Raw genomic sequence first — 17,891 nt, 5'->3', positions numbered from 1 at the left:
AATTACCCTAAAGGCAGTCTTCATTTAATGTCCATCTACAAAGTCTGAAAAGAAATACACAGTAAGAGCTGCATATTATCAAGAGCTTTTTCCTGTACTTGTACCAAATGTCTTCTGCATGCATCCAAGCTTCCCCTTTCCGCTCAAGTGTGGATGAAGTTCACAAGGTCAGGAAGAACAGAGTTCCAGAATACTAAACACATTGCTCAATGATTAAACTTTAGGTTAAACTTCACAGATGAAACTGTGGCTCCAGGGGACAAATCAAGCTTAACTCAGTGTTCTAATGAGGGAGGTTTTATGGTTTCCCCCTTCTACTGAAATGCCTCTGCGGTTTTACTGCTGAGCAGATCAGGAAAAATTGGTCTGACTGATCTGTTGATGCCTCTGGGTTTGAGGATATAAAGTGAACTAAGTTGATGGTGAGTTGCTGGGGGATTCAGAGAAGAAAAGAAGTGGAGAGACTTTCAATTTGTCCACTATGAGAGTTTGTATTTGAACTAGAAGTTTGAGGAACTAAAGCTGAGCAAAGCTTTAGATTTAGGATGTATCTCAAGCTGCTGGGGCAAAAAGGAGGTTACAAATGGGAAACTTGCAGAAGCATCCAAGAATAGACATCTGCCTCACTTGACTGTTTGTTAGGTTTCCTCTGAGAAAAGAGGTGACCTCATTTTTCATTTCAAGAAATTACAACTTAAAACCCATATGCCTTATCAGCATGTATTGTAGCAAGTTTCATTCCATAGTTAGGAGCTTATCACAGCTTCTAAAATCCCAAACTGTGCAGTTTGGTGAGAGAGGGAGTAGAGGAGAGTGGGTCAGAGCATAGGCTCTGGGGTCAGACACACTTAGGCTGGAGCCTTGGCTTTGCCAGTCAGTGGATTTGGGACAGATAACTTCTTCCAGCCATGTTTTCCTCACCAGCAAAAGAAGAATAAAAATAGTACATATTGCATGGGATTACTCTGAGGTGTGAGTGAGAGATTGTGTGAGATACTTAGCACAGCACCTGTCAGAGAGCCTCCAATAACATGCTATTTTCATCGGAGTCTTTCAAAATGTAGAAAGATTTATATGGTCATTTGGGTGAAAGGTCATCAGGATCTTCAAGGAATACATAAATTGGCTTGGCAGTGTGCTCATAGTTGGTAATTCTAAACAAGGTTGACGTCAGTGACCTTTGCCAGAAGAACATGGGCTCTGAGTGATTTTCCAGTAGGAGGAATAGGTTATGCTGTGCCAGCCATACCCACACCTCTGTCCTCTGTGGTCAAATGCACGAATTTCTGAACCAGTTGGGTGAGCGGGGGCTGCTCTGCATGAAGCCAACTGTCCCATATGGAGACTGATCCCACAGCCTTGGATTTTAACCAACTGAGCTAACTGGTAACAGATAACCAAAGGCATGTTCCCTGCTTGCAGGAGGCCAGCAGACTTTTACAGGGACACATCACGAAAACTTTAACAAGATGCAGCACATAAAATGCATTTTAGTAATACCCAAGAACATGAGTTTGGAAAAACCGCAGCTACTCTGTCCATTCCAATTTATAAGCAGATTCTACAGCCTGAGAAGTCTAGGCTTTTATTGGCCTTTTTCCCTGATGATGTAATGAGTATCTGAAACTGACATGCCTAAGGCTGGACAAGAAGCTCAGTACTAGAGATCACGTCATCTTTCCTTAAAGTAATATCTCACTGCATTCTTGGTTTCCTGTAGAACAATCAGACACACTTGGAGAATGCAAAATTGCAGAATATTAGAACTTCAGGAGTCTTCAGAGTTTATCTAGTTTAATGGAGAAGTAAAGAAAGCATATGATATGCAAAAATTATAACAGCTAAATGTTGGCTCTGCCAGCACCAGTCTTCCTGGCTCCAGGTCCAAAGCTTTCCATTACAATCTGCCACCCTGAGAAATCCAATCATCACTTCTTCTTACAGAGCTACTACAAAGTTATGGGCATATCACCTGTTCATTTTTTGTAATGGTCTGGTGCTGTCACCTGACTGTACAGATGTCCAGTGGAATGAGACAAATGAGATTTGTTTACAACTGCCTATACACTCAACATTAACAGTGTTAATTACATTATAACACCATTGTTAATCGCTAGCACATAAGCCAGCAAGTGCTAAAAGCACTTCTCACCTAGATGTTAAAATGTTGGAATGGTATCTTTATTTAGCTCAACTAGAGTATGTTATGAACTTTCCTTATTTTTTGCATCATCAGCTAGTAAGCATTCAATAACCGCAATTAATTTATTTTAATATTGATTTACCTTGGTTTAATGTAGATATTTCTAGGTTATTAAATAAAAGTTTCTAAAAAGCCTCTCATAAAAATTTTAAAAGGTAAATGTTAGGTCTAGAGTATTTAACAATATTTATGGAATGATGTATCGGAGGTTTGTCAGTTCATCAGCTGAAAATGTTGTGAGGAAATCCCAGAGCTGAGAGTCAGACTTGGTTTCCAGCCAGGGTCTTGCTACATTCTCAGTCAGCAATAATTCTTGGTACCCTAACACTTTTCCATTGTAAAATATACCTAAATAGCTTTCTTCTTTGTTGCCTATCTTTTCTTCCCTTTCAAGCCCTAGCTTAAGATCTTGGTCTGTCATAGTTGACACTCATGACTTTGGGTAAGCATGAACCTTCTTTTATCTGTGTCTTATATTCACAACTGGATCGGTCAGGATCTTCTTCCTTGAATGCTGTCTTAGTTTGGGCTGCTATAATAGACTACTACAGACGGAGAGGCTTACAAAGAACAGAAATTTGTCACAGTTCTGGAGGCTGAAAGTCCAAGATCAGGGTGTCAGCATGGTCAGGTTCTGGTGACGGCCCTCTTCCAAATGCAGACTGCTGACTTCTCTATCCTCACATAGTGGAGAGCCAAGAGAGGAAGCAATCTCTCTTATGATTTTTATAAGGCACTAATCCCATTCATGAGGACTCCATCTTCATGACTTCATTTAATCCTAATTACCTCCTACCGGCTCCACCTCCTAATACTATCACATTGGGAGGAGACGGAGGGTTTCAACATATGAATTTGGGGTGACAAGGTACACAATTCAGTCCATAAGAAAAGCCTAAGCCAGGGCTCTGTATACATGGGTTGCCCATGATACAATCTATCATATCAGACAAATGAGAGGATTATAGAGATAATCTTTGGATTCCTTGGGGGTAATGATAAAAAAAAATCCAATGTTTATCATGTTGTAGAAGGCTAAATAATTGAACATAAAACAAGCAGGAATGTGTACAATATTGAGAACATTATGAAATGTTAAGACTAGAATTTCCTTGGGTTATAGAACTCTTTTCTAAATTTTTGGGATAGTCACAAAAATTACCCTTCTCTCAAGAGTGTTTGAGAACTGAAGAGTTGGGACAGGGAGAGATTAAAATGTAAATGTGAAAATGAACATAGCAAGATGTTAACAGTAGTTGTCTCTACATGGTATAGTTATAGGTAATTTTTATTTTTATCTTATTATCTTTGTGTATTTTCTACATTCTCTACAATGAACATGTTACTTTTATAATCATAAACCCCATGAAGCTTTAAAATAAAGGTAAAGATGGGGCTTTTAGGATTTATAAATATTCAAGGAAACACAAATTAGGGTTTTCCTACCATCACATGGGGAATGTTCTAACATGATAATATGTCCTGCGAATTCTGAAAAGGACCATGTAGCCACATCAGTCATACAGTGAATATAATACTCCATGGGATGAATTAATTGGGTGTGCCAATGGCATTGGGGATAATGAAAAAATAAGAGGGTTTTTAGTGATACTAATGATTCCAAGAAAAGCTAGAGAGGCACTGTTCAGGATCCCAAAGTCAGTGCTTGAGGTGACAGCCCTCTCAGGAAACACTATGAGTGTAAGAAACATATCACTGATGTGATGAGAACAGGACAGGGAGAATTGGGAGACCCTAAGCCCAGGATAAGGGTTGCCCAGAGATGTTCTATAGGGCAAGACCAGTGTCTACAGGAAGACACTGGTAAGAGTCTAGACATGAGACTTCCAGAAAAACGATTCTAATCTGAAGTCAAAATAGTGTGGGCCAAGAGGTAAATGGTGGAATGTGGAAGCAGAAAGGATAAGTCAAAGGGCCAAAAGAGGTTCCACAGGCTAGCAAAGCACATTTAAAAGTTTCAGGAAGGGCATGTGCTGTGATTAATGAAATCCAACCTCAACAGAGTAACTTGAGATTGAGTTTGAAATTACCTTCCATGTTTGAAAATTTCAATTCTTGCATTTGAACTCAACTGTAACACCTGAGATAGTGACAGAAAAAGGGAGGAAAGGCTCTCGAGTCCAGATGCACTGTGACTGAAGGTGTGCATCTCATCCCTGAGCTGGGGGGTGTTGGTGGAAATCTGCCAAAAGACAGTATAAACCAGGAGGAAGGGAAACCAATGATGTGCTCTCCTTTGCCCCAGTGTGTTCAATATAGTTTATTTGAGCCACATTAGGAAGAAAATTAAGGTTGAATTCCTAAGTCTTGGGCCAGGGGTGGATAGCTCAAACGCCACCAACAGTCAGACAGGTAACATAAATGAATGAAATGGTTTAATCTAGATTGGCCCACAGTGCAGGTGAGAGCCCACAATCTGTCTGAAGGGATAGCTGCTGAAATGTGAACCCCAATTTGCCAGATCTTCTGAGTTTTCAAGAAAAACCAGATACCTGGATTTCTTTGTGATACCTGCTCTCGTTTGCAATGAATTCAATTTCTTTAAAACTCCACCATGCAGGTGAAAGAAAACATATCTGGGAAGGTATGTTGTGTCTGAGCTAGTTGGTGACCTTTGCCCTGGGCCCCCTCTTTAGTATAATTGCAATTTTGGTTACGGAGGGGGATTTAAACACTATATGCTATCTTGAAGGCATGCAAATATTTGACCTTTGGCCAGCCTTTAGCATAATAGGGAAACTGAAGTGGTAAAAGAAGCTGGGATAATGCAGCTCTTCACAGTTCACGCCTTGGGGAGAATATTACATAAGTTTAAATAAGTCTAATGTCCAGATGTACAAAGAAGAAAGTATAGAATTTGGGAAGAAGTGTGGGCCAGAGTCCATGCTTGAAAACACTTGCATGCAATTTACTTTGATTTTAGTAGGAAGTTGCATATGAATACTGGAGAACAAAACTGGGCCCTGAGGGGCAATTTTATAAAATGATACAGCTCAGCATATGCTATATGGCAGTGACCAAAGAATTGATCAGTTAGGGTTTCTGTGGCTTTGGATGGATTTCCAGGTAAGAGACAATGGATGGAAAGTGGATGGAAAGCTCAAGGATGCTTTGTTTGAGACTAGACAAGTAAAAGTGCTAAAGTGAAGACCGCTAAATGCTCAGGGAGGTGAGAGAATTTAACAAGATTCTTACTACCTATATCAGGTGTGTGTCTCCCACCCCCCTCCCCCCATTAGTGTTTACTGAGAACCCGTGAATGTGACTTTATTTGGAAATACGGCCTTTGTAGATGTAAACAAGTTAAGATGAGGTCCTAGTGGATAAGGGTGGGCCCTAACCAATGATTTGTGTCCTTATAAGAAGAGAGAATTTGGACACTGACACACTGAAAGAAGACAACCATGCGAAGATAGAGGCAGATTTTGGAGTTACTACTACCACCACTACCACCCAAGGGCTGCTGACAACCAACAGACATTACAAGAGGCAAGGAAGGATTCTTCCAGAACCTTTGGAGAGAACAAGGCCCTGCTGGCACCTTGATTTCAGCCTTCTAGCCTCCAGAACTGTGAGAGAATAAATTCTGCTGTTATAAGCCATTCAATTTGTGGTAATTTGTTATAGCAGCCCTAGGAAACTATGTCTTTTCAAGCCACTTCTGTCTGGGATGGAAGTCTTGCTATGGTGAATTACACAATGACTTACAATTATGGCCCAAATTGGAGCAATATGTAGGGTATAAGAGATAAAGGCACAGGAAGCATATGGTCAACGGAGCATGAAAACCCTCATTTCTGAAGAGAATAGAAATGAGGAATAATGACTGGTAACCAAATGGAGAGCAGGAGAACTCCAACTCCAGCGGTGTTACACATAGCATTTATCCCAGAGTTGAACTGAATTTAATTTCACTTACAGGAAATTACCCATTGCAGATTTAAAAAATTCCAGGCATCTTATTCTTGCCCAACCTAGTTTCCTTTCTGTGAAAAAACCAAGCCATAGAAAATAAATACAAGGCATTTTAAGTTCTTTATAAATGTAAAGAACAAGATTAAATATTAATTTATTTATAATTTTGTCCTCTTCCAAATACAGAAAGTTTTCCTTATATAATATAAACTCAAAAACAAGTTTATATTATTGTTGGAAGGGAAAGTCTTAATTTTTGCTTTTGTAAAATTTTTAAATATAATTATTTTTTATTTTGGTTGTAGAAAGAAACACAGCATTAATTTATCCATGGGTCTTCAGTGTTAACACTTTTTCTTTTGGTTTTGTCTTCATGTCTTAGATTACCTTTTTCTATAGTAGCCTGGAATTTCTAATTTAAGCCCAGAGAGAGGGAGAGGCTTTATTAGTCTCACTTAGAGGTTCAGTTAACAAAGTGACAGTAACACAAATGATGCCATAAGGCCCATCTATCAACTGGATGCACTGAGTTTTAGTAGGATACATACACATAGCCACACATCACCACCAGCCACCATTACCACCACCACCTACCTAGACCTTGGACCAAAAGCTTCTCCTGCAATTCTGGGGCACATAAATGAATGTCTTAAATGCACCATTCATTAGGAAGGGTATTGTTCCGTATCAATCTCTGGTTGATTTCTGGAATGTGGATGCCTGCTCACATAAAACTGCAAAGAAGTACATTACTACAGCACATGTGTGCCATAGTCAATTACACATCAAGAAAAGATTCGACAATATCCGCTCATTGTAAGCGTATATCATTGGGTCCCAGTCAGCTCTGTATGAGTTGGACTCTCAGACCACAAGTTATGGTCATTGGTTGCCTAAATAATGTCACAAAAAAATGATCATAACACATAGGTCATGATAATATTATAATTTAAAGGTATATTGGTAAGTTGTGTTTACCTCTTGTGTGACATTTTATATTTATTATACATTTCTAATATTTATTTATATACAAATATGTAAAGTACTTTATAATATATTTCATGTTACGAATATATGATTTAACATAAAATATAAATTTATAAATCTATGATAATGAAATATATTAAAGTATACATTTGTAATACATAAAATGTACAATGTATGTTTGAGCAATGTGAGCAATTAGTTTTAATTTGTTATTCAATTTTGAAATAAAATCATTTATGACTTTTTTTTAAGATTGTGGATTAGTCTAATTGCACAGCATATACTGAAGTATCAAAATGAATTTTATTTTTTTATTTTTATTTGTATTTAAAAAAATTTTTTTTAATGTTTATTTATTTCTGAGACAGAGAGAGACAGAGCATGAGTGGGGGAGGGGCAGAGAGAGAGAGGGAGACACAGAATCGGAAGCAGGTTCCAGGCTCTGAGCTGTCAGCACAGAGCCTGACACAGGGCTTAAACTCACAAACCGTGAGATCATGACCTGAGCCGAAGTCGGTCGCTCAACCGACTGAGCCACCCAGGTGCCCCTCAAAATGAATTTTAAAAACTGCAACAAAACAGAATGTGAAAAAAAATTAGATGCTGAGGTCAACAGAAAACAGTTTCATCCATTCAAATTTATGATTTATGGAAAGGGTTTCATTGGTCTCAATGACTATCTTGATAGTAAATATATGACAATTTAAAAGTAAATTTACACTAACAAAATATCACTTACACGTGTTTTCTATTTTGAAGGTGGGCATAAGATAATTTGCAAGAAGGGATCTGCCTGCCTAAGATATTTGAAAACAATAAGTTTTGTCCAGTGCATTCCAGAACTGCTTCTGGACCAAATTCTGACTCTGAAGACACCATCCACAGGGAGCTACTTTTGTGCTTTAAGAAAAATGTACTCACACAGTCACGTTCCAAGGTCACAGGTGATAATTTAGTGAGACCTGGGGTATTTTACAGAGACTTCTCTAAAAAAGAAAATCATGAAAATGTGTCTGATGTAATTTGGATTTGCTCATAGACAGATAAACATTCCATTTTATCATTAAAACATGGTTAAAATCAATTTTAAGAGATTCTACATTTTCATACAGAGCACTTCAGATCTAATCCTTTCTCTGGTATTGCCCAAGGTCTCTGTCAATATAAGCTCCCAGATACATTAGAAGGTGCTCAAGAAATAAATGTTGGTAAATGGATAAACAAATAAAAAACCATTTGCCCCTGAACACTGCTCATGATGCCAGTATGGGTGGTTAAGAGCATGTCCCTTTTAATTTAGGCCACTAGAAAGTTTGGAGCTAAATTTGTGATTTACTTCTATAACTATAAAAGACTAGAGAGTATATATTTCTGTTTCCCGCTCCTATCTCTGGCTTTATATTCCAATTACTCCAATTCTGTCAATTAATTACTTTATTCTTCTGTATTACATGTTATTTGGAAGTGAGGTACATATAGATTAATAAATAAAAAGAAGAAACTTTCTTAAAAACATAACACTATAGTACCTTATTAACCTACAACACTGAATTATTTTTTTAAAAAGTCCTCCCCAAACTGACTCTTCCACCTTTGGCAAGTTCTGGAAAACCCTAAGGTTTCATGGGAAAGTTAGAAAAGTGAAGACCTAACCTCTGATCTTTATCAGGTCTGTCTGTCCCTCAAAAGAGATGATACTCCTCTGAAGTAGTACTATATGAATCTAGACATTTGTTTGCTGCCATGGCTCACACTTGCCACTTGGCTATAATGTAGAGAAGACACATATTCCCAAAGGCTTAACTTCAAATGCTAGGTTGAGAAGGGAAAAGAAATAGAAAGAGGAAAGAGAAAAGAGAACTGCCTGTCAGTGTCAGGCAAATTTCTATAGTTCTTTCCAGTTGAATTTAGACATTTTGGCCTAAAAAATTCATGTTTTTTGTTTTGTTTTGTTTTTTGTTTTTGCTACGCTCTTTTATTCCCTTTAAGACATAATTCATTTAGGTTTGAAAATAGACTATTGTGTATGTGGTAACTTTCATTCCATGACACAAACAAAAGTACTTTTCAACAATTGTCCAAGTCCATATTTAAGCAATTAGTTTAGACCATCATGTCAAGCCTTATACAATTCTGCACAACAGATTTTCTCTAAAGAGTAAAATATAATTTAAGAAGTTGAAAGTAAATTTAACTAGGAGAAAACCCTGGGGCTCAACAGGAATGCTGGAATCCAGTCTTTGTCCATGTACAGGAGCTGAGTAACATAAAACCCACCTGGACTTGACTATTTTCTTTAGCTGAGGTGTCAACAGAGTAGAAAAAATTCCTGAACTGGTTTTGTTTTCCCTCTTTAAATGGAGGTCCAAAAAGTAGTATAAGAATCATCTGGTACCTCCGTTGCCATGAGCAGTTTCTCCCTTCACACCCCATGGTGGGATGTGTCACAATAACTTTGCACCCACAGACATGGCTTCAGGGTGGCCCCTGAAGTGGAGTGAGCTGTCTGTGTAGGCAGCTTGCTTTGGTTAACTACAGCTGCAGGGAAGAGCTGGCTCCACTCTCCCTTCTTCCTCTTCCCCCACCCACCCCAAACAAATGTTTCAGGCAGCTGCCACACTTGAGTGGTGGCAGAGCCCAAGGCTCTGAGGGTGAGGGAAGGGGACTCTCTAACGAAAACATAACCAATTTCTTGGATGACTAAGTGAGCTAACTTTAACTCTGCTGCTAGTTTTCCTGGTAAAATAGAGACCATGGAAGAAGGTATGTGGTCCAGACTTGTCTGTCTCCTTCCATAATGGCTGTTCAGCAAACCTTGGGATCTTGTCATTTGAGAGGAAGATGGACAAGAATGTTGGAAGACAATGTAAGCCAAAGTTGACCTGGATTGTGGCTAGAAGCTCCATATATCCCAATTTGCCTGAGACAATCCTGTATTATTAACTATGTCTCCTTTTACTCTCAAAAGCTCTAGTCCAGTGTTTCTTAGAAGGGCATATTTATGATGCAGGGGGACAATGTTTCCTTTCATGAGTCTGCTTTGCTCACTGTAGAAAATTTAGCAGACCTACCTTTGCCCACTAAATGCTAGCAATATACCTCCACCCTATCATTTTTTGCCCACCCTGTCATTTTGACAACAAAGAATGCCTTCCCTCTTTTCAAATGCCTTCTGGAGACAGCTGTAAAGCCCTGATGGATAGCTACTGAATGCTTAGTTACGAAAGCTGAAGAGGCTAAGGGAGGTGAAATGGTTTGATCACGACCACAGTAGAAAGTAGCTAAGGCATTGTTTCTTGACTTCATATGCAGTGCTCTTTCAAGGACAATTCTATTGTCCCATGACAGACAACTATAGTTGAATCACTGTTTGTAGAGGCACCAACTTCAGGGAAAGAATTTACATGTGGTAATACCAGTGTTTTATTTGTGACCACTTAATCATACGCAGTCGGTAACTTCATAAGCCTTGCTGCCTTCAGAGGCTATTAATAATAATGGTATTTTTCAAGGAAGACCTCATACTTTAGATTTTAAACACACAAAATATGAAGACAAGTCGCAAAAACTTTCCAGAAATGGAGTGGAGGATTGTCGTTATTTTTTTAAATAAATATACCTTTAAAGAGGGATTGACAGCAATTAACAACAATAGCACCAATACATACGCTTTTGAAGGACCTTTTCTTTAAAGAATTAAAAATCCTTTTTCTTCTAAAAACGTTTAAGGATATAGTATTCTCAAAAGAAGCCAATAACAACACCTTACCTCCTAGGGTTCTTATTAGTTTCTCTTCCATAATAGGTTTTAGTCCTGAAAATAACCATAGGAGGTAGGCAGAGAAAGTGTTATTATCCACTTTACCAATGAGGAAATTGAGGTTAAGAAATTTTAGTGGCCTGCCAAAGGGTGAGGTTTTAGACCTTCAGTCCAGTACTCTTTACGCTGTATCTTGAAAACTCACGTCAGGAGCACTGTTGAGAGGCAGCTATTAGATTTATTAGCTTTCAGCTTCTTTCTCCAGCATTTAGGAGAAAATATTATTTTTTCCTCCACATAATTACTCATGGTCATTTGTACTTGCTAACAGCAGAAGTCTTCAACCATGGGTAATGGGGCACACTGGCTCACTCACACACTCACCACTTGTGGAGCGCTTTCTGTCAGGCCTGGCTGAGGCACGGAGGACACAAAGGCTAATCAAACATGGCCCTTCCTCTGAAGGGTTCAAAAACATCTTGAAAGCATCTTTAGTATTTCTCCCATTTGATCAGAGTTGACTCATTTCCTTTACCTTGCGCAGATATGGCCAAATGGCTGATTGTGACTGGCTGGGTGTGCTAAGCCAGGGTCTTACCTTGGAATGACAAAGTGACCCCTCTTTGGTAAGCCCTCCCCTCAACAACAACCAACTATAACAACCCCAAACCCTAAGGACATATAGTTTTTATGCATACAAGTATACAAGTTCTAGATAAACCCATGGTGCACCAGTTCGACTACTACTGGTAACGTAAAAAAAAGGCTGTTTAATTGCTTTTGGTGACAACATTGAGAATTAGATGAAGAATGATCTGATGCCTTTAACTACATTGCCAAAGGAACAATAATTCTGAATTTCTCTTTTTAAGACACATTTGAGGCAGAAGGAGGAGTGGACTGTCTAGAATTGGGCTCTTAAACAACTCTAGAGTAGTTACTGGGATTTAGATTGCTGGAATATCCTTCTCTGAGCAGTTTAAAATTTCTAGAGATTAGAATTCATAGGGTTATCAGTGTCTTGGAGATTTGATTACCCAGTTACTGCGTATACAGATAATTGTACAGCTTTGGGAGGAAACCAAGCTGTCACCATATTACAGTTCCTCACTATCCCCTTGCCTCTCCATTCCCTGTATTTAAAAAATAAATTAATTAAGCAAGCATGTGGCAAATATGCTTCTATTTTTCCACCAAGAATGCAGACATGACAGTTTCTTCCCCTTCTCTTCTCTCATTCTCTTCAGCTCCATTTCTCCCCTCCCCACCAAATGACCTCATCCCTGCGCAGAAAGGACACCAGCTGTAGGGAGGGTCTGCCTCTACCAAACGGGATCATTATCATCATTAGTAATGCCAAGGAGCCCAGACAGCCTTGTCAACATGTGCAATGTGTTACAGTTCTGTGGTCTCCTCACATTCACAACCAAGCTGCTGTCTGGAAATGTAAAGGCTTCGCCTTCCTAAAAATAATGTTACCAAAAGAACATTTAGATATTTCTTAACAAATCCATCAGTGACTGTAGCAACAATGATGAAAACCTACCAAGATGATGAACCTGATGGTAGCTTCACAAGTCATTTGGGCACAAAAGTCTCACTTAAGAAAAATGAAGACCCCTGATTTTTCATGGGGAGAATTATAGGCACTTGTTTGCAAGAGGAGGGCTGCCTAGAAAATAAAAATTGGAAAAAAAATTAAAACACTGGCACAACAGAAGCTAATGTTTTGATCTCAATGTTTATAGACATACCACTATAGACTCATGTTCATTTCTTCATGCTTTTATTTACTCTTCTCCACTCTCCCCTCTGTCAATTAGTCCCAACTCATTCAAGAGAATGAGGATGTGAGAATTTACCAGACATAGTAATAATAGCAATTACCATATACTACTGACTGCTGACTATGAGCTGGACATAGGGCTAATAAACTGTATGCATGTGTCTCAACTTCTTGTACAGAGAGATCATTACTTCCATGTTTTAGATGAAACAACTGAGGCTCAGAGAGGCACTCTGGGCTCTCCTCTGAAAACATGCCTCTTCTTAGGTTATCTTATCCATACTCATGGCTTCAAATATTATTTATAAAGTGTTACTCAATTTATATCTCCAGCCTAGATATCTCTTCTGAGCTCCAAATCTGTTTTTACAAATACCTGTGTGACATCTCCACTTGGGTGAATCATAACCATCCCAGATCAAACTTGGGGTCTATCCCTACTCCCCATCCCACCCCACCCGTAGTCTAGGCACTCCTCCAAAAGTTTTCACATCAGGAAACAGCATCTCATGTTAGAAAACTGGGAATCATCAGGGACACTCTCCTGTAATGCCACCAATCCAAGCAGCCACCAAGTCTTGTAAATTCTACCTTCCAAATCTGTCTCGAAACCATACACTTCTCCACTGACCACTACGATCATTTCTCACTTGGAAAATGGCATTAGTCCCACTGGTTTCCTTCTTGCACTCCTCTAATTGATTCTGTGATGAGATACAACAAAGTGACTCAAGCAGAAACATCATGTTCAAATCATGTCTCCCCCGCCTCCCCCCCTCCCTGCCCAAATGTTTCAGTGGCTACTCACTGCTCTTAGAAAAGGCCAGAATTCTTGTCAGTGCCTACAAGGCCCTGCTTAATCTTGGCTCCTCTACTTCTGAATTTTTCCACTTTCCTTTCAGTCATTGGGCTCCAGTCTAAGCTCAGCTTTTCTCATCCCCTCTTTGTATCAAGCTCTTTCCTGACTTTGGGTATTAAAACTGGCTGCCCTTCAACCTGTGATGCTCTTACATTTCTCCTTTTTTAGGCTATTCTTTGAACCTCAGCTTATACGTTATTTCACAAAATAGTCTTCCCTGCTCCATTGACTCAGATTCCCCCAGTGTTTCTTCTTATGTTTACTGTGAGTGAAATACTTATTTAAATATTTGTTTTTCTTTGACTATCCTAACCAGGGTATAAACCTGATACAGTGAAAGACCTTGTTTGTCTTGTAAACAAGAGTATTCATTCTCTTTTAAAATCCTGCAAAGCAGAAGAGCTCTGTATAAATTCAACATAGCATAATCAGTTTCAGGGATGTAAATTTCCCAAGTCTCAAAGCCCTTGGTGACTCAAATGGTTGGCTGGATGAATAGATAGTTGAAAGGAATGGGGTTTGGGAGTAGAGTGGGATTGGGAAAAACCTGTCTCCCACAGCCTATGTGACATAACAAACACCCACTGGCTTGCACAAGCAGTCATAATAAAGAACTGATGTGGCTGAGAGAGAGAAGACTTCAGAGACTGTGGAGTTGCTACGAGCTTGAATAAAACGAGATTTAAGACCAAGGAAATAGGAGTGAGCGACTCTTGATACCAGGGTTTTAAGTTTGAGCCCCAGGTTGGGTGTAGAGGACACTTAAAAATAATTTAAAAATTAAAAACCAAAAACCAAGGAAACAAATTTTTAATATAGTTGAAAAGAACAAAGGCAGAGAGATTTTGAAAAGATAAAATATGATCTTCTAAGGAGAAAGAAAACTTACTGGATGTGGTTTCCTGTATACATCTCTCTTCTTCCTAAGTGTGTATATTGTGTGTGTTGAGGGTGCAGTACAGATAATGCAGAATGGGGTAAAGAATGGACTACTAGAAATGCCTGGAAAAAAGCCTGTCTGAGGTGTGAAGTCTGGGGATTGAGTGTTTTCCATCTGACACCTAGGATGTTTGCCTCTATCAGCACTACTCGAAAAATATTCTCTGCTGGGTGGTCTGTCACTGACTCTGGTGGAGGTGAGGAGGTGAGCACAGGTTTGGACTAGCACAGACTACATTAGGACCTTATCTCCATAGTTCTGTTCAGGCAGTCAAGTTTTCTTCTAAAACAGGGCAGAACACCCCATTTTTCAATAACAAAAGTGGACTTGTTTTATCTGCCCTACTTGTTAAGGTCTGGGAACTCTGGCTTTGTTCCTCTCCTTCCGTCCATTTCTTTTCTGAAATGTCCCAGCTTCTCACAAGAAACACCCAATTATTAGGAACTTTAAAAAGTTTATTTCTCATGTTTCTGTTCCTTTGTGTGGATGAAATGGTCATCACAACTGGGTTATCAGCTTTTTGACAAAAGAAAAAACAACCTGCTCTCCATTTTCCCTTCATGTTCTCCATAAAAGACAACAAAAATCTTCAGTAAATTCAGTATCCTCCAACATGGCTGGAATTGCTCCGATTAATTACATACTCTGGTTAATAGTATCTGAACCACATAAGGAGTACCATCTTTCAAAGAATTAAGATAAAATACACTTAGTGTATTAGTGATACAGGCCCATAATATCACCTTTCTTTGATTAGTCAGAAGGGGTTGGCTAATAAAGCCGTTAGGTAACAGGGGCATCTGGGTGGCTCGGTTGGTTGGTTGAGTGTCCGACTCAATTTTGGCTCATGATCTCACAGGTCATGATCTCAGTTTGTGAGTTTGAGCCCCGCTGAGAGTGCAAAGCCTGGTTGGGATTCTCTCTCTCACCCTCTCTCTCTCTGCCCTTCTTGTGCTCTCTCGTGCACACACACACTCTTTCTCTCAAATAAATAAACTTAAAAAACAAAGCATTAGACAACAGAGTTTACGTATCTATTATTGGCTGGTCATGGAGCCAGTATTGTTACTGTATTTGTTAGTGACTGATTTTCTCATTAGAATACAAGAAAATAAAGCTTCACTTTGAGTTTGACATTTATGGTACAAAGTTCTGTGATTAGATAATTATCTTTGTATAGGAGCTTTGGGGGCTCTTTATAATTCAGTGACTAATTTTTTCCTCCAGTGTCATTATTTTTGACATTTTCATATCCTTCAATATTTAATAATAACTTTAAAGACAAAGTCTAGTATTTTTATTGATCTGACAATGTTTTAGGGAAGGATCAAGATCTTGAACTTACGGCAAAAGACAAAAGGACGGAGATGGGGACCTCTGTTAGAGGAAGAGGAGGTGACAAAGACTTTGTGACAGAGAGGAAGGAATGGCTAATGGCTGAAACATTTCATGAGTTGCAGGCTGTGTCTTTCTACTGTATCTTTCTGTTGCCATTATTTTTTATTTTTTTAATTTTTATTTTATATTTTTTAAATATTTATTTTTGAGAGAACACAGCAGGGGAGGGATAGAGGGGGACAGAGGCTCTGAAGTGGGCTCTGTGGTGACAGTAGCGAGCCTGATGTGGGGCTCAAACTCACAAACCATGAGATCATTATCTGAGCCAAAGTTGGACGCTCAACTGACTGAGCCACCCAGGCACCCCTGCTGCCATTATTTTTTTAATCAAATTGTAGCTGGGGTCTGCATGATATATTTTCATTCTGAAAAAAAGAAAAAGTTGAGAGAAACCAAGGCACAAAGTGAGTTATTCTTAAGGTTTAAAAGATCCCTAGTTGATCTAAAACCATGCTATGTTGGCATGAAATAACCCATTTCACCCCATGGCTGGGCTGTCTGCACTCAGTCCCTGCTCCCAAAACAAAATACATACAACTTATTCTATTTTTTTGGTAGGGCAATTGTTGATTAATGAATCATCTTTCCTGTAATTTTTATTTTTTGTAGACTTAGTTTGGCTAGGTTCCCTGGCATTCCTGTTGAGGTATGTAATGGAAAATTTGACCTCACACTCTTTGCTTTTTTGTAACATCACAAAACACTGATAAAACAGGGCTACAAAAAGTAGCTTGGAGTTGAAGGGATGCAAAGAAAGAAAAAGCTCAGTGTGGAAAGGAACAAAGATACATTAAATCATCTGAAAAGTAAATATTTAGCTTCAAAGACATGAAGTTACATTTATCTTCAAGAACAGCTCATTTGTTACAGCTTAGGATGTTACAGTGTTTCCATCATAATTCTGCTTTTCTAAAGAGACTGTAAACCAGACATAGAGAGCCATTCTCAAAATTAACTTGGAACATAGGCAGACCATTTTGGAGATCCTATAACTTTTTCCCAAAATGGTGATTTAGGGTGGGCTAGGCAGAATAAAGGTGTCAGTAAGTGATTTCTTGCATTTAGTTATATCTGAGTTGAAATAAAACTTTGGCAATCAGCCTTCTGTGATCACATCCAATTGTCTATGGAAAATGTAACAGCTCACACAAAGTCAACTTTGGTAACAGTGAAACTCGGGATTTGCCAGCAGACATGCTTTAGGATAGGTCTTTCAGCAAAATTCATAGAGGAATGAGTGAAATGGTTATTAAAACTGTCTTCTGACTTTTTAAGATAATGAGACTATACTCTCTTCCCTAAGGCAAATAAATTACTTTTTTAAATGCATAATACAGACTTGAGGGGACACTTATCCAGCCACTGACAATATGACCTGAGATAATACCAACTTGACTATGATGTCAAGAGACCCATACAACTCCTAGCACCAGCCTCTCAAAATGCCACAGCCCCCTGGTATAGAGGCATCCAACGAGGTGTTTCATGATAACACTGGGTGATGCTGTATATTGTCAACCTTTATAGTCCCCATGGCTGTCAGAATGCATGTAAAGAATGTACAGTTTATTAATCATCTAGATGTGCTGAAAAAAGGAAGGGGGAAAGGAGCAGATGTGGAGATGGTGGTACAAAACACTACTTAGTCACTACTCAGGCTGCTGGAAAAATGTACAGCTGTTTCTGGATGCTGCCTAAGTTCTTTCTAAAACCACTGTCACATCTGTGTATCTTCCCTATAAAAATGCACCGTTATTAACTGGAACCATATAAATAATTCTCAGTGGAGAGAGCTTTAATATACCACCTATGGGCTGGATGAGCAGTTTTAATTTGAATAATAATTATTTTCTTATTTTATAAAGAAGGAGTTAAACAGAACCATAAAATATGCAAATAAGCCACAGGAGAAGACTTTCTTTGTTGAATTTTATGTTGTAAGTGGTAACAGATGGTTACCTGTACCAGAGACTGTCTTAGGTTCCTACTTCTCACTGAGTTTGGCAGATGCAGGAAGAAAAA

At 38.8% G+C, this 17,891-nt stretch overlaps 2 protein-coding genes across 8 annotated transcripts in view; one reads left to right on the top strand and one right to left on the bottom strand.

The window, feature by feature from the left end:
* Positions 1 to 17,891, bottom strand: part of CMSS1 (cms1 ribosomal small subunit homolog) — a 381,638-nt gene that overhangs the window by 128,918 nt on the left and 234,829 nt on the right. The window contains exon 2 of one of the 6 annotated variants that reach the window (XM_019839612.3): positions 12,433 to 12,558. The exons of 4 other annotated variants lie outside the window; for them this stretch is intronic. In XM_019839612.3, the coding sequence (XP_019695171.2) occupies positions 12,433 to 12,468 (36 nt within the window). In that variant the 5' untranslated portion in view covers positions 12,469 to 12,558. Of the gene's footprint in view, positions 1 to 12,432; positions 12,559 to 17,891 lie in introns of those variants that run through there. One more of the 6 variants, XM_019839613.3, reaches the window with a different exon arrangement.
* The window catches only part of FILIP1L (filamin A interacting protein 1 like), a 303,314-nt gene that overhangs the window by 56,607 nt on the left and 228,816 nt on the right, over positions 1 to 17,891 (top strand). The gene's annotated exons all lie outside the window — the stretch shown is intronic.

The sequence above is a fragment of the Felis catus genome, chromosome C2 (genome assembly GCF_018350175.1).
Source record: "Felis catus isolate Fca126 chromosome C2, F.catus_Fca126_mat1.0, whole genome shotgun sequence".
Lineage (NCBI taxonomy): Eukaryota > Metazoa > Chordata > Mammalia > Carnivora > Felidae > Felis > Felis catus.
This window is presented reverse-complemented; position numbering and strand designations above follow the sequence as displayed.